We start from the raw sequence: 20,926 nt of genomic DNA on the forward strand, positions 1-20,926 counted from the left end.
GGTCCCTGTAAAGAGTCCCGGAAATCAGGGGTCAGATGTACTTGTTGTGTCCCTAGAAATTCCTCGAATGCGGCTGTTAACTTTTCCAGGCTTTTTCAACTCAGTTAAGGAGTTTGATGCTGGATAATTTCTGAGGATTTATCAGGGTGTTAGCTCTGTGCTACTAGAGTAAGTAAATTTTAAAACAAACGAACAGACAGACGGCGCTGGGTTGCTGTCGCCATCGTTGCAGCCCCTTGGGTCTCAACAAGACCGGTGATGCTCCAGAATGGGAGACAAGCCAGTTTGGGAGCAGATTGGACCCAGCTTCACTCAGCATTACTACCAGTCATTTGATAACGACAGAACCCAACGAGGCGCAATTTATATTGACGCGCCATGCCTTACCTGGAAAGGACAGCAGTTTCAGGGGAAAGCTGCCATCGTGGAGAAATTGTCTAGCTTCCATTCCGCAAAATCCAGCACAGCGTCACGGCTCAGCACCATCAGCCCACGCCAGATAGCTGCAGCATCAGCGTGGTTGTAGCCCAGCTCAACGCAAGTGAAGACCCCACCACGGGGTTCCACCAGATGTTCCTATTAAAGAAGATCAACTGATGCTTGGGTTTGCACCAATGACAGGTTCAGGCTTGCCCTGCACACCTTGGGCTAACGCTCTCCCAGCCAGGCACTCATGCTGTTTCCTCGTCCCTCCTCCTCCCGATACTATTCGCACTCTTCCAGATGCTCCGAATATTATACACGAATGAGCAGGGCCGCGGTGCGAGTGAGCGCAGTACGCTGCTGCTACTACTGAGGTATTGTGCATGATGTTTGGACGCTAGACTACTTGCATCTGACAGGAGAAGTTTGTGCTGTACCAGCGCATGCCTTGGAAAGACAAGTTAATGCAAAAGGTTGTCTTTTTTTTTTTTTTTTAAATCTACTGACAAGTTGTTTTAGTAACCCAAAGAAGTGAAGGAGAAAGCTGCTGTCTCGCTGCCCAGATGTACTGATTTGTTCAGATGTTTCAATGCCTCATGATACAAACAAACCACGGAAATTTTCTTAACAAAAACAAACAAACAAACAACCTTTTTAAAGAAATTATACCAAGTAGTTGTGTGGGGGGTAAAGGCAGATGTTTTTGGAAGGGAGGCTAAGGATAGAAGTAGATGATAACCTTTCAACTAGAATAGATAATGTAAAGAAAGAAAATAGGAACACAAAGTAACATTTACATGATCTACTCTTAAAGTGGGAAATCTGCATCATCCAAGCCACAGGGAAGATAGCTGTGTTCACATCAAGTTGGTTTTAGATGGTACATCTGTCTCATTTGTTAAGTCCCATTAGCCTTCCTCGTGGCAGAGCTGGGGAGTCCTTAGGAAGGCTACCAGCATGAGCCAGGCCCAGGGCCCACCTTACAGTTCAGAATTCTGGCTCTTACCATTCACGATGAGGTTTAGGAGCCAGACCTTTCTTATTTCCAAAGCCCAGAACACAGGCTTTAGGATGCTCTTTCTCAGCAAGCTACTACAAGCCAAGAGGTTTTGGTTCCCAGACATTCCACAGATCTGGGAGAGAATTTTTACCTGGCAATGTCTTTCCACAACCTAATGGTGACTGAGACATACAAGAGCCCCCTTCAGCGACTGGATTCAATCACAGTTATGGGGCAGCCGACTTTCCAGCCTTCAACTCCTGTACTCACTATTAACTGTCTACTTTCTTGTCAAGTCAGTAAGCCAGCAGCCCACACATCTCTCTCCTGGGTTTCCCCAAAATACTAACTGAACTCTAGTACCTGTCAAGATCCCCTTAGCCTAATGAGAACCGTTCATCAACACTCCATTTTGTTAAAAGACCCATAACAGCTTATGATAGTGTTAAAGAAAAATTATTCATGACACTAGTTAAAGCACAATAAGGCTGATCTTGGAGAGGCAGCGGTGACTGGTGGCATGAAGCGAGATCTTAATTCCCTGCCCAAGAATTGAACCTGGGTAGCCTGGATGAAAACCAGGAATCCTAGCCACCACACCCCTTGGCTCTTGCCCCCAGTGAAAAATGCATTTCTCACGGAGGCAAAAACTGTAAAAACAGGTACAGAGTTTATTATTAGAGACATAGCACAACCACAAGTGGGAGAGCAAACAGAGAAAGTTTGTTTAGTTAAGACAGAAGCAAGGCAGAGATGCGCACCCCGAGAGAAAGGGTGTGGGCATCCTCCCTAATGAGGAGTGCAGTAAAGTGGTGGTTAAGTCATTTATATAGGCCACTTCTTTCGGGTCTTTGTGTACCTTTGACCAATTATCTGGTTTCTTTTTCCACACCCTACCTGCCTTAGGCCCCTCCCCAACATGCGTGCACAACTTTTTTCCAAGATGGATTACAGCCCAGAGGCCTATGGGACGGCCTTAGCATCACATATTACGGGGTGGTGCCCCCTCCTTTTTGACCCGCAAGGAGCCTTTCTGCGCATGTGCAATGTTTCCCTTGCCCCAAGGATGGAGAAATGTATGACCTCTTGATCTTTTAACAGGGTTTAGTCCCACTCTGTCCCTGCCATAAAAATGTCCAGTGTCCGGTTATTTACCCTATTTCTCTTGCTGGTTTTTATATCGAGGTGCAGATCTCGAAATATAGACAGGAGTCCGGTCATAAATATGTAGTCCTGGAGCCCGTTTGTCTCTTGCTTCAGGCAATGTAAACAGGGGGCTGGTAATGAATGTCTGGCCTGGAGCCCATCTTCTTCTCACCCCAGGAAGTGTGAACAGGAGGCCAGTTGTAAATGTCTAGCCTGGAGCCCATCTATCTCCTGCCTCAAGGCAATCTTTATTCAGGGAACTATTGGGATAGGTGTATGGACCACTGAAACAGGGTTTTGCAACGGGGGAAGAGTGATTGGGCTCAACTACAGATACAACAAGGAAACGTGGGAATTCATAGCCAGGGAGCAGGGTGGGAGAGTCAGTGGATAGAATATTACTAACGGGAAACATTAGGGGTAAAGGAGCATTCAGGCTAAAGTGACCTGACCTGAGGGCATTCTTGCTGAAGGCAGGCCAGGGTGATCAGATATCACCCGAGGGATGGTGGGGGGATGACGAACCTGATCAGCGATCTCAAGGGTAATCAGAAATCTCTAGGGTGGGGACTTCTGGTTAAACTGACTTAGCAGGATTCTTGCTAAAACTGGACAATGCAGAGCAAGAATGGAAGCCCAAAAGTCAGGTCTAGTTGAAAAATGATCGGGGAAACCTGATTACACTTTGGCTGAGGAGAGAATCTGCCAACAACAGCCCAGCCTTTTTCCTGCAGAATAGAGTAAAGCAGAAATTATCAGAGTGAATCACGATTTGTGCGTCTTTCTCTGGGCTGCAGGCAAAAAAGCATGAGAAACACTGGCCTACAGAGTGAAATCCAAGTTCTTTAGCCTGGTGTATGAGGACCTCTTACCTCATCTGCAGGTTTGTCACACAGTTCCCTCCAAATAGCAAGTATTTTGCATCATGGTCATTCGTTCACTTATTTCATCTTCATGTTGTACCAGTGAGATTTTCCCGTCTTCCAGGATAAGCCCCACTTGCTCAGCCTTGAGCTGGGGTGCTCTGAGTTGATACCCAGTAAATGCTAAATTAAATTAACTCAAAGAAGAGAGAGATTAGGACAGCAGATCTGTTGGCAATTATCTCAATATTCCAGGGAGATGACTTCAACAAAGACAACCAGAATGCCAAAGAGAAGATGGATGGGGGACTTTGTCTATTTTAACCAGTTAGATCTGGGAGATAACAGGCAGGGAAAAGCTGAAGGTGACAACTTTCATGTTTCATTGAAGGGTCTCAAATTTATCTGTAAGAGACTAGGAACAGGAAACTGGAAATAATAATAAAATAAGCAGAGAAGTAAGACTGCAACAAGTTTCCTAATGCTGCAGGCCAAGTTAGTGGGTGTGTGTGGGTGGGTGTATCCAGACCTGCGTTCGTTTCTTAGGGCTGCCATAACAAATTGCACAAACGGGTTAACCTGAAACAACAGGAATTTATTCTCTGACAGTTCTAGAGGCCAGAATGTGAAAACTAGGCATCAGTAAGACCATGCTCTATGGAAGAATCCTTTCTTGCCTTCTCCTAGCTGCTGGTGATTATGAGCAATCCATGGTGTTCCTGGCCTTGTCGACCTACCACTCCCATCTCTGGCTTTGTTGTCACATGGCCTTCATCCCGTGTGTCTATCTTCACGTGGCCTACTTATAAGGACACCCATCATCAGATTTTGGGCTCACTCTAATTCAGTATGACCTTGTTTTAACTTGTTCACAACTGCAAAGACCCTATTTCCAAATAAGGTTAATTTCACAGTAATAAGTGATTAGGACTTAGATATACCATGCTGTGGGACACATTTCTACCCGTTACAGGACCCTCAAGGTATTGTATCATCCTATCATGAGTGGAGAAACTTACCCACTGCCTCCTAGAATCTAAGTAACTTGAATGACCAGGGTTGTTTCCCTCCTAAAAGAGTCAAAGCCTGTCCAGGAGCAAAACTGTGAAAATCAGTGAGGAGAGAGAAAAGAACAGGCAGGAAAGAAGACACACAGTAAAGCAGCTGTGTGTCCACGGGAAATGTGCCTTCCCTAAGGTTTTGTAGCAGCTGTGAAATGCCACAATGCACCCGTCTTGGAGTGACTCTTATTTTCTTACCACTGACACCCCAGATCTGCTTGCTACACTCATCTATGACTCCACGGCTAAGTTGCCCTCACCTCCTGACAACCCCTGACCCCCCAGTTAACCCCACCCCTCCTGAGCCCACCTCTAAATAGCATGCAAAGCAGAAGTGACTCCACTTCCCTGGTACCGTCCTCCTCCTCCAACCTTCAGCTGCAAACAGACCTTAAGAAGACACTTTCCTTCTTCCTTTGTCAAGCCTCACTCCAGCATCCTCTATGCCCCCTCCCTCATGGCACTAGTACAATAAATCTGGTTGTTTCAGTTAACTGAATTTGCCAAACTACAGGCTGGTCCCTGGTGGTCTGGATGAGTCAGTATTAACACCCCAATGCTCATGAACTGCCCTCCAAAACTGATGTTTGGTGTTTTGGCTTTGTTTCCTTGACCACAGCGTCCACATGTGACTTCGAGAAAAGGGATGGCACCTTTTTCCAGGGAACAACTGGGTCATTTTAGGTGCTTTCATTGGAGCCCTTAAGTAGTTGGTTATGTTGGTCTTTGTGTAGTTCTCCAAGTCTTTTTGACTTCAGCAAAAGGAACAAAACAAAATATGAAAATAGATGAGCAGCCTTCATGTGACAGCTGGGAGGCCTGTACTGCGAGAAAATTAATCAAGCCAAATTCCTTCACTCAATGGATTCTCACCGAGCCCTTTTTACCAGCCATAGCCTCTGCTGGATATTGGGGAGCAGGTCAGAGCCCTGCTGTCCTTGCTTCCTGGAAGCCTGTGAATAAGTCACAGTAATATTCAGCACTATTACTCTTAGAACTGCTAGTCAAGCTACAGTTTATTGAGCATCTACTATGCCCAGAACCATGCTGACCCCTTTACAACAGAGCTTCTCGAAACTGCAAAGAGCTTGGACTTCCCTGGCGGTCCAGTAGTTAAGACTCTGTGCTTCCACTGCAGGGGGCGTAGGTCTGATTCCTGGTCGGGGAACTAAGATCCTACATGCTATGAGGCGTGGCAAAAAACCCCCAAAACTTCAAAGAGCTAGAGAGTCCCCTTGTATCTGGCTAACCATGCAGGCTGTGTTTGGGGCCTGAGGGTTCTATTTCTAATGAGCTCCCAGGTAAGGCAGATGTGGCTGGTCCAGGAACCAGACGGCGAGGTGGTACATCTTGTATACCTGTATTTGTCATCGGTCCACAAGCATATCCTGTGGAATGATGACCTCCTCCCCAGGGGAAGATGTAATTGCTGCCCTTCCATATGTAGATACTAGGTTTTAGGAAAGCTACACATGGTACTTCATGGTGCACAGTTGACTTTCCATGTGTGGCATAATTTATGGTTTCCTTTCCTACAGCCCATTCACCTTTCCACTCTGCAAGGTGAGCGTGTCATGTCTTCTCCTTCCTGCTCTCACACCTCTACCATCTCCTGCTCCTCCCTGTTAGCCAAGGGCCCCATGGATCAGTCAGGGTTCTCCAGGAAAACAAAACCAATAGCATGTGTGTGTGTGTGTGTGTGTGTGTGTAAACCTCAGTCTTTACCCTTAAAGACTGATTGGTTGAGGCCCACCAACATTATGGAGGATAATCTGCTTTACTTAAAGTCTACTAATTTATTTATTTTTAAATTTATTTATTTTTAAATTTATTTATTTATGGCTGCATTGGGTCTTTGTCGCTGCACATGGGCTTTCTCTAGTTGCAGCAAGTGGGGGCTACTCTTCATTATGGTGCGCGGGCTTCTCATTGAGGTGGCTTCTCTTATTGTGGAGCACGGGCTCTACATGCGTGGGCTTCAGTAGTTGTGGCTCATGGGTTCTAGAGCTCAGGCTCAGTAGTTGTGGCGCACGAGCTTAGTTGCTCTGCAGCATGTGGGATCTTCCCGGGCCAGGGCTCGAACCCACGTCCCCTGCATTGGCAGGCGGATTCTTAACCACTGCACCAGAAGGGATGTCCCAAAGTCTACTAATTTAAATGTTAATCTCATCAAAAAAATATCGTCACAGCAAATCTAGACTAGTGTTTATCAAATACCTGGGCACACTGACCTTGCCAAGTTGATGCATAAAATAAATCATCACACCCTGTTTCTTATTTTGCCAAAGTGTCTGAGTATTCAGAAGTCCACCGTGGACTTCCACTCACCTGCTCCCTGTCAGCCTCAGGGCCCAGAGATCACTTTGCCTTTTCCTCTCCCTTCACTGCTCCCCTTGGCTCCTGCCCGGCCCCTCCTTCTTTTAAGCCACACACTGTAATTCTCCCATCCTTAAGATGGGACCCATGCTCCCTTGGCCACTGCCACTTTTTCTTGCCCAATTGTCTCCACTCCCTCACCTCCTTTCTCTCTCCAAACTACTCCATCCCAGCAGCTCTACTACCTCTGCTCTGCTCAGGGGCCCTCTATACCAAATACTAGGGTCAGTATTCTTATCGGTGTTTTTCCTCATCTAATTTGTTCTTCCAGCAGCACTTATCTTCACGGACTATCCCTCTTTCTTGAAACACATTTGCCTGCCTGGGATTGCAAGGCTCGGCACTGCCCAGATTTCTCTCCAGCTCATAGTGGCTGCTCCTTCTCCTTCCCCTTTCCCCCCTTCCCCCTTTCTTCTTCGCCTCCCCCTCTGGATCTCCCGCCTCTCTTCCTAGTCTCCAAAGCTGGTCCACCCTCTCCAAGGCAGCTTCTCAGCCTGCACTTGTCCATCCCAGGGTCTCAATTCCTGCTCCGTGCTGTGACAACAGATTTCCACCTCCAGCCTTGGCTTTCTCCCTGGACAGTCATAACTATTTGTCTTTTGAGCATTTCAGACCCACCAAGTCCAAAACTCATCTTTGTCTCCTAACCCCTTCCCAGAACCCTGCTTTGCAGTCTCCTAGGCAGACCCTCCAATCACCCAACTGGGGCCAAAACTACAGCCGTTTCTCACTCCTTTTGACACCCAGCAGCACACCATGGGGGAAATCACCACTGTTCACCAGCTGATTCTGGAATGGACCATGTCCTGCCTGCATTTCTGTGGCTGCTTCCAACATGGCCTCTGCCTCCTCCATCCAGCTCCAATCTGTTCTGCACAGTGATCACGTAAAATCAAAGTCCCATCAGGCCGTGCCCTCACTTGAAACCCTCTAAGTGTAAAATCCACAGTCACTCCATTCCAGCCTCCCATTTCTCCAGGCGGGGGACAAGCCTCCTGCTTTATGGCCTTTGCACATGCTGTTCCCTCTGCTGGAATGTTCTTTCTGCACACCTCTGTTCAGTTTGCCCTCCACCTGCTCTCTCCTCAAATGTTACCTTCTCAGGAAGGTCCTACCTGACTGCCCCAGCAGGATCCTTCTTAGCCTGTTTTATTTTTTTCATGTCATCTATCATCTGATTCCCCTTCCAGCTTCTAAAAGCCGGGATCTTCTGTCCACTATGGTCTCCCCAAGGTTGAAACAAATGGTGGCACACAGCAAGCCTTTCATAAAAATATACACGATCAGCAACATAATATAAACCAAATGAAATGTACACATTAAGTGTGAGATGGCTCGATGGTCCTTGAGCAGCATTGACATTCAGGGTTCTCTTTCTGTTGCTTCACTAATGGTATCTGTCACAATCCCATCTCGTGTCAAGGAAAACTCCTTCCCATGGCCTCCAGTTGCCTCCCCACCTCCACCCTGAGCTGACACCCTGCTGCACTTGCTCACTGGCTGCCTCACTGTGCTTCCACAACTTTAGGGCCTTTGCTCTCATGGTGGCTTCCACCTGGGACCCTGATCTCACCCAGGCTTGGGCTTGATCAACTCCCTCATCTCAGATGTCACACTCACAATGGAACCTGCCCTGATCTCTTCAATACTGTGACTGTCACTAGCTCATCCCCAGCACCCCTGTTACCTGACGCCGCTCCACTTTCTTTTTCCTCTGCAGCATGGATCAAACATAGCAGATCATGTTATTGATTTTGCTAACTGCCCGCCCTGCCCCTCTCACCCATCCCCTCAGCCAATTGTGTTCACAGATGCACCCTGAGAACCTGGAATGGAGCCTAGCATAATGAATGCCTAGTAGGTACTCAGTACACATTTGTTGAATGATCGAATGGCCCCGCACATTTAACGAGGTAGACAGCATCATCCTTTTTCTGGATGAGGAAACTGAGGCGCAGAAAGGTTAAGTATACCTGAGATCACCTGGTTAGGAATTGATGAGGCAGGTTTTATCCCAGGTGCTCTGACTCATAAATGCCAAATAAGCACAAAGCTTCAAAGAGATAACAGTGTACAGGGAGGTGTCAGGTCAGGGGAAGGAACTGGACAGGGCAGGGAGGATTGATCTGATGCTGTGTGCTAGGAATTTCTGGGCCCTGCATTGTATCTGCTTTACGACTGCAGTGGGCAGAACTGTGAGCACAAATTCCCAACACTCAACAGGTATTTCCCTGCCCAGTCACAGGGCTGGGAACCCAGGAAGAGGATCTGGACTTTTAGAGAAGGCTGCGCTATTTGCCAAAGTACCTTAGTCGGACCTGCCTTGGCGAATCCTTGGTTCTTCCCCAGCTTCTCCTCCAGGCCATGGTGCCTGGCTGGTGCTCCTGAGAAGGGGGTGCACATGAACCCTGTTAATGCTGAGTCCAGTTAAGTCTGAAGGGGGTGGTTCCCACTTGTATCTGCAGGTTCCAGGTAAGAACTCTGGGTGGCCCTGGCTGCATCTGGCTGTATTTGGGGGAACAATCACTGTTCACAAAAATGAGCTTTACTCCTTTGCTTTGATCCGTCTCCTGCAAAAGTCACAGAATCCAAGCATACGGCAAATGGTGGCTCCCAGTAACTCCCCTACTCGGGAGTGATTATTCATAACGGAGAGGAAGAAACAAAAGGCTCCCAAGTCCAAGGAATAAGGAAAGCAACACTGCTAAGAAATCCCGTTCCTCAGTCCATCCACCTCTTTCCCACCTGCTCAACCAGGCCACTTTCTTTCAGGGAACTGGTATTGTCCTACTTGATCTGAGAAAAATCATTTATCTGCAGTAGTGTATCACCTCTAGTAGATGTAGACATTTCTTTGCCTTCTTCCGTGGGAGAGTCCAACTTCAGTGCCAGGCAGATGAAGAAAGAGAAGGGTTGGTAGGAATCAGGCCTGCTCAGAGGCCCGGTACATGCTTGCTCCCAAACCCAAGAACCTGGAAGATTAAGGGTGACCCCAGAAAGACCCCTCTGAGCCTTTGAGCTATGTTCAGCATAGGGCAGTGGCAAGGAGCCCTATCTAGAGGTCCAGAGGCCCTAATTCTTCTTGCCCCTCACGGCCCCTCGACTTCAAGTCAAAGTCCCTTAACCTGTCCCTCGGCCTCAGTGTGAACAGCTAGCTACACCCTACACTTAAGGGAGCAATAAGCACTCCGACCACCCACTAGGGGCCGGGATTGACCAAAGTCCCTCTGCGCACTCCCCAGAGCTGTCCTGATGCTCAGAAGGGATGTGTAACGGCAGCTGTGAAAGTCCGCAAACCCCCCAGAAGCCGGAGCTGACACCTTGGGCATCCGATAGAGACGAATCGGGGAGGTGAGTCTTACTTTCTCCAGTCCTCCTCGCCTCTTCAGCGGCCGCGGGCCGGACCTAGAGGAGGGGTTTTGGCTGGAAGGGGGTTGGGCCTGCCAGGGCGCGGGGTGAGGGGTGGTCACACCGGGATTCTGAAATGTAGCGGCCCACTGTGCGCGGCCGCCTTCTTCCTCCGCTCCCCCTCCCAATTCCAGCATTCAGCCTCGGCTCCAGGATCGTCCCTTCCGGGCGTCCCCAAGCCCGGAGTGTGGGATTCCGAAGGGGCAGAACAGCGAAGAGAGGAGCCCCCAGGCCAACCTTCCCACGCCGGCGGCCGTCCACGGCAGGGCGCACCCGCGCGAGCCCTCCTGCTGACCGTGTTCTCTGCCCCCCCCCCACCCCGCTCTGCCACCCGCCTCCAGGCGCGGTCCCAGCTGAGCCTTCGACGCCCCGGCCTCCCGCCCCGCCTCGACGCGCGCCCCCCGCGCGAGCCCGCGGGGAGGCAGGGCAGAGGCGGTGTGGTTGACCCACAAAGCCCCCGGCCGAGCTCCTAGGCCGGGGCGCGAGCGGAGCGGGGCGTGGCAGGGCGGGGCGCGCCGGCCGGGCCGGGCCGGGCCGGGGGTGTCGGATGTCACCCCCAGCGCACACCTCGGCCGGGGGGCGGAGGAGCGAACCACTGAGATGCGGAGACCTCCCCGGTCCTAGAGCGGAGCAGGAAGTGTCCCAGGGGAGGGAGCCGGAGGGCTTCGGCCTTTCCTTTCCTCCGCGTCCGGCGGGCTCCGGAGGCGGTCAGGCCTGCACGGCCCGCCAACTGGGACGCGGCGCGGCGGTGAGTGCGGCCCAGGCGGCCCAGGCTTCTGTGGCCCGCGCGCCCTGCCTCGCTTCCAGGATCCGTGCGGTGAGTCTCCGGGGAGGGGGATAAGACAACACAAATGTTGTTTTTCAGGCGCCTCCATTTGCTACCATTTCTTCCCTCCTAAGCGGAGCCGTGGTTTTCTGGATGAGCAGGAGACGGGGGCTCGGCTAGCCAGGGACGGAGTGGCCTCTGCAGAGAACCCGCCTCAGGAAGCACACCCGGGGGACCGGGCTGGAAGGATGAGGAGCTGCTGCCGCAGACTTCCGCCGCAGGAGGGATTTGAGTTAGACACAGGGAAGGAGTTCCAGGCTGTGAGGTGAGGAGCCGGGAACTGGTTAAAGTGGAGGTGGATGTGTGTATGTGTGGGGAGGGAAAGGGAGAGAGGGAAAAGGGAGAGAGATCCGGAGCGAGGAAAAGCTTGCCCTTTTTCCTGGCATAAAATGCCCATCCCCTCCTCTTTCTGCTGATGCAGCTCTGTTCCTCCGCCTGGAGCTTCTTTAAGCATGCCCCGCCCCCCTGTGGGATCCTCTTGGGACCAGCGTTAATTCATTCATCACACATCATTTCTGAGCCTCCTATGTGCCAGGTGCTAGGGTGACAGGAACACGGCTGTCTGGTTAGGGATGATGGGCAGAGCCTAGAGCCAGATGCCCCAGAGCGGGCATCTGAGTACTGACTGAGGGTGGGGCACAGGTTGGGTGCAGACCTGAGGAACCTAGAGGCCCTGCAGGTGTGTGATGGCTGAGTTCATGGAACGTGGCAAGTGAGTAAGGCTGAGATTGGGTGTCAGATGCAGGAGCAGACACTGGAGGAAATCCGGAGGCGGGGCAAGCTGTAGTGTGTCCAGCCAGATACCCTCAGAGTCCTTTTATGCCAGTCTGTATTTGTTTTTATGTTGGAAAGCAAAGAGGTATAGAGATTTGGGGTTTTCTGATTGCTATTCAGTGGCTTTGTTGTTCTTCTGTGAAGAACACTTGTCTTCCTGTGAAATGGGACTGAGGCCTGCGTTTTGCATGGAACCCTTGGGGGGTGGGGACACTGAGCTGTTGAGATTAAGGTGCTGGCATGCTGGGGAGCCTCATAAACCCGGTCAGGAGGGCAAGTGACCATGTCCAAGGATCTCAGAGGCCTTATGGTGGCTGGGGGAGGACTGTGTGCGACCCCATGTGCCATTCATTTTCCCTGGGTCCCATAGTTTTGAGTAGTGGCCGCGACTCTCTGATGTCGCTCTGTATGTGTTCACTGGGGAGGTGGAGGGGCCCCTGAGCCCCACCCTGCAGATGTGGAGGCTGTGCCCTGAGTGCCCAACCTCTGTTCTGCCTGAGAAAGGTCTGTGAGGTGTGTGTGGTTTTCTTCATTGTGGTTTGAAGAGAAGAGAAGGCAAGATGGGTGGAGGCCAGGTGGAAGGTCCAGACATCGTTAAATATATGCTAAAGTTTACTATTCAGACTTTAGTGAGTTGGGTGGAGGTTCATCTGAAAGCCCTGATGTTTTTAGTTACATAATGTTATTTTTCTGTAAGAAACTCAGGATGTGGCTGCCTCTTTTGACTTTCTCCATCTCTTGTCTGGGGATCTTCTAGGCTGTCTGCTTTATTCCCTGCTTCCCAGTGCATATTGCACTGAGCAAGGCCGATTCTCAGTCTGTGTTGGTCTAGCACTGATCGTCAGACTTAGCCACCAGCAGGATGAATTTCCTGGATCAGCTTTGAAGACTTTTCCTGTGCATGTCTGTCTTTGTCCTTCTAGCTCATTTTGTAAAGGTCTCAAGGGCAAAGACGGTGACTTTGGCTCTGAAGCCTCAAGATAGCGGCCTTCTCAGCTCGTCCATTTCAGGTCCTTTCCAGGAGGACCTGGACACCGAAGGTACCACAGAGCGTTAATTACATCTCTCTCCTGCATGCCGCCCTGTTGGTCTCCTGGGATGCTTGGAACGCCAGTGCCATGTTGAAATGCCACTGATTTTCTCCTGGACTCCCTGCCTTGTTTGTCTAGTCACCCAGTTAGGGGAATCACAAAATGATGCTTTTGGGAATGGGGTCATTCCTTCCCTCCCTTTGTGTAAGGATCATCCACACTGACACTTCTCACATGTCCCAGGGCTTCTCCCAAGGGCTGGTCTCTGTGGGCTTTTTCACTTTTCCCATCACCACCCCCAAAAAACTACTGCAGGAGACCAGAACATTGAAGCCAGTGATTTCTGTTTGGAAATAGGGTCGTCTTCTGCTGCTGACCCCCATCAAATCCCATCATGCCCACAGCCCTGTGCCCCCGAGTCTTGGCTCCAAAGGAAAGTGAGGAGCCCAGGAAAATGAGGAGCCCACCGGGAGAGAACCCTAGCCCCCAGGGTGAGCTTCCCAGCCCCGAGTCCTCCCGCCGCCTCTTCCGACGTTTCTGCTACCAGGAGGCGGCGGGCCCCCGGGAGGCCCTGCACCGCCTCTGGGACCTGTGCCGGGGCTGGCTGCGGCCTGAAAGGCACACCAAGGAGCAGATTCTGGAGCTGCTGGTGCTGGAGCAGTTTCTGGCCATCCTGCCCCGGGAGATCCAGGGCTGGGTGCGGGCCCAGGAACCTGAGAGTGGCGATCAGGCTGTGGCTGCTGTGGAGGCACTGGAACGAGAGCCGGGGAGACCCTGGCAATGGGTGAGCAGAGGGGGCGGGGCTGGGCTGGCTGGGAGGATGGGAAGGGAGAGGGAGAGAGTGGGGCTGGGCAGCAGGTGTGGAAAGGGTGGCCACCTTGTGCTTTGATGGTTTGGTGGGGTCACGCGTCCCCTGGCCAGGGATGAGGAATTCCATCTAGAGCTATGTGCTTCGGTTATGCCCACATTGAAGTTTGGTTTCCTAAAAAAGCAGATTCCATTCCCTAAAGGCCCTAATTGGTGGCATGGTTATGTTACCCCCCCCCCTTTATAGCCCTGTACAAGGCTGGGACTGAGTTTCTAGTGGTAGAGTCAACAGTCAGCAGGCCCAGGGAGGGAGGGGTTTGCCCAGTCCCTGGCACAGTTGCTGGTCCTCATCTGGCCAGGGACCTCTCCACCGAGCTCTGAAAAGCCCTCTCTGGGATTGCAGCTCAAGCACTGTGAAGACCCCGTGGTGATTGACGATGGGGACAGCCCTCCAGACCAGGAGCAGGAGCGGCTGCCAGCAGAACCCCAGAGTGACCTTGCAAAGAGCCAGGATGCCCAGCCCATGGCCCTGGCTCAGGGCCCCGGGCTTCCAAGCAGACTCTCGGGCCAGCTCAGCGGGGACCCAGGTAGGGAGCCCAAGGGAGTGGGGAAGGGGTATTTGTACCTAGTCCTGTGCACTTGGGAGTAGCTCTTGACATTTTTAGTTCTCTCCTTCGCCCTAAGTAGCCTGGAACCATTTTCAGCGTCTGGTTCTTCCCTAGAGCAATTCAATCAGAATCTCATGAGAGTATCCTCTTCATGGGTGCCAGGTCTGCCCAGAGGGACCTCTACTATGGGTAGATGTTTTTGAGGCTGCATCATCTTGTCTCTTTGAGGGCGCACCTCTGGGCTTTGCTGGTCCGGGGACAGCTGGGCACCGTTGCTGTCCCACTAGGGCCTGTGTGGGGAGCTGAGCATGGCCATGTCCTCTTGTCTCTCTGAACCTCTCTTTCCCCAGCCAAACAACTTCTGCTCTCAGGATTGTTATAATATTGCAAAGAAATATAAAAATGCTTCCTAGGGGATAGGGTGATGTCTTCAGGACTTGGAGCATGGATGTTAGCTAGACGTGTCTGAATATCTGTACAAAGTGCACTAATGGCCACAGGCAGGTGGCTTTGGCAGCAGATACACTTGGCTTTGAATCCTCCAGGTATGACCCCCGGGGCATGCTTCTAAACTCTGCAAGCCTCAGTTTCCTGGTCTGTCCAGTGGAGATAATCTCAATAAAGTGAGTCACATGAAATTTTGGTTTCCCAGTACATATAAAATTTGTGTTTACACTGTAGTCTATTAAGTGTCCATTATGTCCATAAACATTATGTCTAAAAAATCAATGTACATACTTTAATTGAAAATATTTTATTGCTGACTATCACATGAGCCTTCAGCACGATGAAATCTTTTTGCTGGTGAAGGGTCTCACCTCCATGCTGATGGCTGCTGACTGATCAGGGTGGTGGTTGCTGAAGGTTGGGGTGACTGGCAATTTCTTAAAATAAGACCACAATGAAGTTTGCCTCATCGATTGAATCGTTCCTTTCACGAACAATTTCTCTGTAGCACGTAATGCTGTTTTATAGCATTTTACCCACAGAACTTCTTTCCTTTTAAAATTGGAGTCAGTCCTCTCAAACTCTGCCATTGCTTTATCAACTGAGTTCATATAATATTCTAAATCCTTTGTTGTCATTTCAGTAGTCTTCACAGCTTCTTCACCAGGAGTAGATTCCATCTCAAGAAACCACTTTCTTTACTCATCCATAAGAAGCAACTCCTCATCCATTCAAGTTTTATCATGAGATTGTCGCAATTCAGTCACATCTTCAAGCTCCACTTCCAATTCTGGTTCTCTTTGCTGTTTCCACCACATCTGCAATTTCTTCCTCCACTCAAGTCTTGAACCTCTCAAAGTTATCCATGAGGATTGGTATCACCTTCTTTCAAACTTCTGTTAATGTTGATATTTTGATCTCTTCCCATGAATGTTCTTTTTGTTTTTCTTTTTTTTCTGGCTGTGCCACGCAGCTTGTGGGATCTTAGTTCCCCAACCAGAGATTGAACCTGGGCCCCGGCAGTGAAAGCACCGAGTCCTAACCATTGGACTGCCAGGGAATTCCCGTGAATGTTCTTACTGGCATCTAGAACGGGGAATCCTTTCCAGGAGATTTTCAGTTTACTTTGTCCAGATCCATCAGAAGAATCACTGTGTATGGCAGCTATTGCCATGTGAAATGTATGTCTTAAATGATAAGACTTGAAATTTGAAACTACTCTTTGAACTATGGGCTTCAGAATGGATGTTATGTTAGCAGGCATGAAAACAATGTTAATCTTGTACATCTCATCAGGGAGCTCTTGGGTGACTAGTCAAAAAGCAGTACTATTTTGAAAGGAACCTTTTTTTCTGAGTAGTAGATCTCAACAGTGGGCTTAAAATATTCAGTAAACCATGTTGTAACCAGATGTGCTGTCATCTAGGCTTTTTTCCATTTATAGAGCACAGGCAGAGTAGATTTAGCATAATTCTTAAGGGAAGTTTTAGGAGTTTTGGAATTGTAAATGAGCACTGGTTTCAACTTACAGTCACCAAATGCATTAGCACCTTACAAGAGAGTCAGCCTGACCTTTGAAGCTTTGAAGCCAGGCATTGCCTTCTCTCTAGCAATGATAGTCCTAGGTGGTACCTTCTTCCAATATAAGGCTATTTTGTCTAAACTGAAAGTCTGTTGTGCAGTGTAGCCACCTTCATTTAATGATCTTGGCTAAATCTTCTGGATGACTGGCTGCTTTACCTTGGACTTTTATGTTATGGAGACCGGCTTTTTCCTTAAACCTCGTGAACCAACCTCTGCTAGCTTCAAACTTTTCTTTTGCAGCTTCCTCACCTCTCTCAGCCTTAATAGATGGAAGAGAACTAGGGCCTTGTTCTGGATTAGGTTTTTGCTTAAGGGAATGTTGTGGCTGGTTTGATCTCTCCAGACCACTAAAACTTTCACCATATCAGCAATAAGGCTGTTTCGCTTTCTTGTGTGTTCATTGGAGTAGCACTTTTAATTTCAATAACTTTTTGTTTGCATTTGCAGCTTGGCTGTTTGGTGCAAGAGGCCGAGCTTTCAGCCTGTCTCAGCTTTTGACATGCCTTCCTCACTAAGCTTAATTATTTCTGTTTTTTGATTTAAAGTGAGAGGTATGCGGCTCTTCCTTTCATTTGAACACTTAGAGGCTATTGTAGGGTTATTAATTGGCCTAATTTCAGTGTTGTTGTGTCTCACAGAATAGAGAGGCCCGAGGAGAGGGAGAGAAATGTGGGAGCCATTGGAACACACACAACATTTATCAGTTAAGTTTGTTGTCTTATATGGGCATGGTTTACGGCACCCCAAAACAATTACAGTAGTAACATTAAAGATCACTGATCACAGATCACCGTAACAAATACAATAATGGAAAAGTTTGAAATATTATAAGAATTACCAAAATGTGACACAGAAACATGAAGTGACCAAATGCTGCTGGGAAAATGGTGCCTCTAGGCTTGTTTGATGCAAGGTTGCCAGAAACCTTCAGTTTTTAAAAAAAGTAGTATCTGCAGAGTGCAATAAAATGAGGTATGCCTGGATACCCATAAAATACTGAACAGGGGGCCTGAGCTGCCCATGATTTGTTTTTTTTGCTGCACCATGCAGCATGTGGGATCTTAGTTCCCTGACCAGGGATCAAACTCGTACCCCCTGCAGTGGAATCATGGAGTCCTAACTACTGGACAACCAGGAAATTCCTGCCCATGATTTCTAGTTGAAGTAATTAATCATCATGGAAAGAAGTGGTGCTCTCACCTTGAAGGAAGTGACCTGTAGGGTGTGAGGGTTAGTTTGGGCAGACTTGTGCTACAGTTGTGCTACAGTTATAGATGGAAAAAGAAAGTATGAGGAGACCAGGAATGCGTTCTTACGATTCACAGAATTTGTCCTTGTCATTGTAATAAGGTTTTCAGTTTTAAAAAGTTACATATTACATTTCTTTACGTGTGAAACTATACTGATTTCTGTACAAATCAAATTAACTCACCAGCCTCTCCTTGGTTAAAAGTCAAGACAGATGTGCTCGTTTGTTTGGGCTGCCATAATAAAGTCCCACAGACTGGGCAGCTTAAACAACAGAAATTTATTGTCTCACAGTTCTGAAGGCTGGAAGTCCTAGATCAAGGTATCAGCAGAGTTGGTTTCTCCTAAGACCTGATTCTCCTTGGCTTCTAGACAGCCATCTTCTCCCTGTTTCCTCACGTGGTCTTCCCTCTGTGTGTCTGTGTCCTAATCTCCTCTTACTATAAGAGCATCAGGCATGTTGGATTAGGGCTCACCCCAGTTACCTCATTGTAACTTCATTAACTCTTGAAAAGCCCTATGTCCAAATCTAGTCCCATTCTGAGGTACGGGGGGTTGGGACTTCGACATATGAATTTGGCAGGGATGCAATTCAGCCCATAACCACAGGCTTGAGAAACAACCATTTGCCCAAATAAACAATGCATGTGCAAGCAGCCTGGGTTATGCAGGTTGATGGTGGCCATGACAGGACCCGCAAGGAGGAGGAGGCGCTTCAGGAACTGTAGCAGCCTATTCACTTCCTGGTGAAGTTCTGAGATAATCCAGCTACCATGGATGGGCTTTGGGTCAAAAGGGTCAGCGCTTCCGTTTCCTTGATCAGTAATGAATGGACAACGTAGGCATGATGAGACTTAGCTCTTAAGAACACCTTAAACGTTCAGGTGATTTATCATTGGGAAGCACTTCCAGTAAAAGCCATATAGTTCCTAATCTTGAAGCTTTTCCCCAAAATATAGATTTTGTTTAGAGGCTGAAAGCTGTCCAAAGTAATCTTTAAAGCGTCGATGTGCTCATTTATCATGGTGGAAGATAGGGTAGGGCTGTGTATTATACCCCAGAAGGTGGTAGGTGTGAGAGCAGAATTAAAACATGCCTTCCTCGAATCCATGCCCACCTAGCCTGAGCTTCTGGCAGCAGAGCGGTGAGGCTGCCTTCCGTGGGGAATTCTCGTCACACACCCCCACCCAGATGTCACTGCTGGCTGAGCTGGCTCCTGTCTCAGGCTGTTGTTCCAAAGAGCCACACCTGCCCCTGCTGTAAACGCCAAACGCCTCATGTCCCAGGTGTGAAAGCTGAGGAACACTGGCTTCTAATGTTAGCTTTGACACTGATTTCACATTATGAGCTGCGGTTAACCTCCCAGATTTTCTCCAAACTGAGAGATGATAGTGCAGCTTATTCTGTGAAAGGAGTACCTTTTGAAACACAGCTCATTTTGACATGGCTGCACCGTGGGCCGGGTATGTGGCTCACTTCTTGCAGAGGCCTGGGTGTGTGCTGGTCAGGGGAGAGAAATCACATGAGAATGTAGCAGAGGCCCTTGGTAGCCCAAGAGAAGGGAGAGTGAGATGATCCCAGTACTACACTGTGTACACATTTTGAGTGATGGTGGTTGGGCACTGTGGGAAGTGCTCTTCCAGGAGCATCTGATAGAGATAATAGTCTTTCTTAAAGAGCTTTGCAATTTATAAACTTATAAATGTATAAATTTGTATGACACTGGAGTCCGACAATAATCTTAATTGCTAACAGCTCTTACTGACCGCTTTTACTCCATGGAGCTTTAACCTTCATTTCCCTTGTATTGTGGATGATACAGCTGAGGTCCCTGGACCTGCAGGGAGTCACATAGCTAGTTGGTGGCAGAGCCAACTGGAACCCAGGCATTCCCTGTTAATGCCCCCACTGACATGTCTGAAAGCAAAGTGACAGAAATCTTTATTTTGCAAGTGCTTTTTTTTTTCTTTTTAAACTTAAATTATTTATTTATTGGCTATGTTGGGTCTTTGTTGCTGCACGTGGTCTTTCTCTAGTTGCAGCGAGCGGGGGCTACTCTTCGTTGTGATTTGCGGTGGCTTCTCTTATTGCGGAGCACAGGCTCTAGGTGCGCGGGCTCCGTAGTCGCGGCGTGTGGGCCCTAGGCGCGTGGGCTTCAGTAGTTGTGGCTCATGGGCTCTAGAGTGCAGGCCCAGTAGTTGTGGTGCACGGGCTTAGTTGCCCCGCAGCATGTGGGATCTTCCTGGACCAGGGATCGAACCTGTGTCCCCTGCATTGGCAGGCGGAGTCTTAACCACTGCGCCACCAGGGAAGTCCCGCAGGTGCTTTTTATGTGCATCATCTGGTAATCCTCTTTCTACAGGTGAAAAAAGAGACCCAGGATTTTATGAGCTATCCATTTCTGATCTCTTTCAGTTCTGCAAGACACTTCCCTTCTTCAGGAAGCGAGTTTGAGGGACGCACAGCAGGTGACTGCCCTCCAGCTGCCCCCGGTGAGTGATTTCTTCAAGGGTCTTTGAGAACCCCATATCTGCCTCTCTGTAAGCTGCATGGCAGCTTTTACAGGACCCCAGCCAGCCTGCTGTCTGCCCCACAGGTTGTTCAGCCCTAGCAGAGAAAAACTAATACAGGAAGGGCGTGAGTTTGTAAGATGCTCTTTTGCGTCCCTCCTGCCTGTGTAGTCCTGGCTGTTCACCATGCTGGCTGTTTGTCACCTTCGGGAGCCTTTGTGCAGACAATGATGGTGGAAAACAAATGCCCTGGGTCCTCATCTGTTGTCCTCTTGGCATCTTAGAGTTCCTTTCCTGTGAAAAAAGAGAGACCTCTTCACTCTTTTACTTCATAGGGTATTTTTTTAATTTAGTAATAATCATGGTAATAACTATTTCAGAAATATTAGGAGATGGAGGAAAAAAGCACAGATTATTTCAGCACCGTCACACAACCGTGCAGTGAGTTGTTAGGGAATCTCCTCTGCATTTTCCCCTTCCATGTTCCCTCACGAGGCTTACTTTCTCAGGTGTCCTCACAGGATAGGGGCTGGTGTTAATCTGGCAGGTGCTGTCACCCGCCTCTTTTCAGCCCAGTTTCTGCGTTCGGCCTTGGTTTCCCACCATACCCCTTCATTTTTATTTCTAACGCTTTCCATTGGCTGGCATAAAATTTAGTTACTGTACCACAGAGTCACCTCCTCCCATAAGAATGGGCTGTGTGAAGGTATGGACTTTGTTTTGTTTCTGGTTCCCTGGCAGCTGGAAGACTGAAGGACAGTAGATGCACAGGAAACACATCTCAAGTTTGCTGTCCGCGCAATGCATTCGATAA

At 49.0% G+C, this 20,926-nt stretch overlaps 1 protein-coding gene and 1 pseudogene across 3 annotated transcripts; both read left to right on the top strand.

Annotated features, from left to right (window-relative positions):
• Positions 1–268: 268 nt before the first annotated feature.
• On the top strand, positions 269–652 carry LOC103015642 (nuclear transport factor 2-like; annotated as a pseudogene).
• Positions 653–10,786: 10,134 nt separating this feature from the next.
• On the top strand, positions 10,787–20,123 carry LOC103008509 (zinc finger protein 496). Of its 3 annotated transcripts, none has more exons than XM_057541769.1 (6): positions 10,787–11,025; positions 11,143–11,368; positions 12,801–12,917; positions 13,313–13,692; positions 14,119–14,302; positions 20,018–20,123. In XM_057541769.1, exons 4-6 carry the CDS (start codon positions 13,363–13,365, stop codon positions 20,119–20,121), a joined length of 618 nt encoding a protein of 205 aa, XP_057397752.1. In that variant the 5' UTR covers positions 10,787–11,025; positions 11,143–11,368; positions 12,801–12,917; positions 13,313–13,362; the 3' UTR covers positions 20,122–20,123. The 3 variants fall into 3 exon arrangements, with proteins under 3 accessions (XP_057397752.1, XP_057397751.1, XP_057397750.1); XM_057541768.1 differs by having other exon boundaries at positions 10,789–11,094; positions 11,205–11,368; positions 13,266–13,692; XM_057541767.1 differs by having other exon boundaries at positions 10,789–11,025; positions 13,266–13,692.
• The last annotated feature ends 803 nt before the right edge of the window (positions 20,124–20,926 follow it).

This window comes from Balaenoptera acutorostrata, chromosome 2 (assembly GCF_949987535.1).
Source record: "Balaenoptera acutorostrata chromosome 2, mBalAcu1.1, whole genome shotgun sequence".
Classification (NCBI taxonomy): Eukaryota; Metazoa; Chordata; class Mammalia; order Artiodactyla; family Balaenopteridae; genus Balaenoptera; species Balaenoptera acutorostrata.

Coding starts and splice junctions, on each gene's coding strand:
- LOC103008509 (XM_057541768.1), top strand. CDS start 13,303: ATGCCCACAGCCCTGTGCCCCCGAGTCTTGGCTCCAAAGGAAAGTGAG. Junction 13,693..14,118: donor CGGGGAGACCCTGGCAATGG/GTGAGCAGAGGG, acceptor CTGGGATTGCAG/CTCAAGCACTGTGAAGACCC. Junction 14,303..20,017: donor CCAGCTCAGCGGGGACCCAG/GTAGGGAGCCCA, acceptor GATCTCTTTCAG/TTCTGCAAGACACTTCCCTT.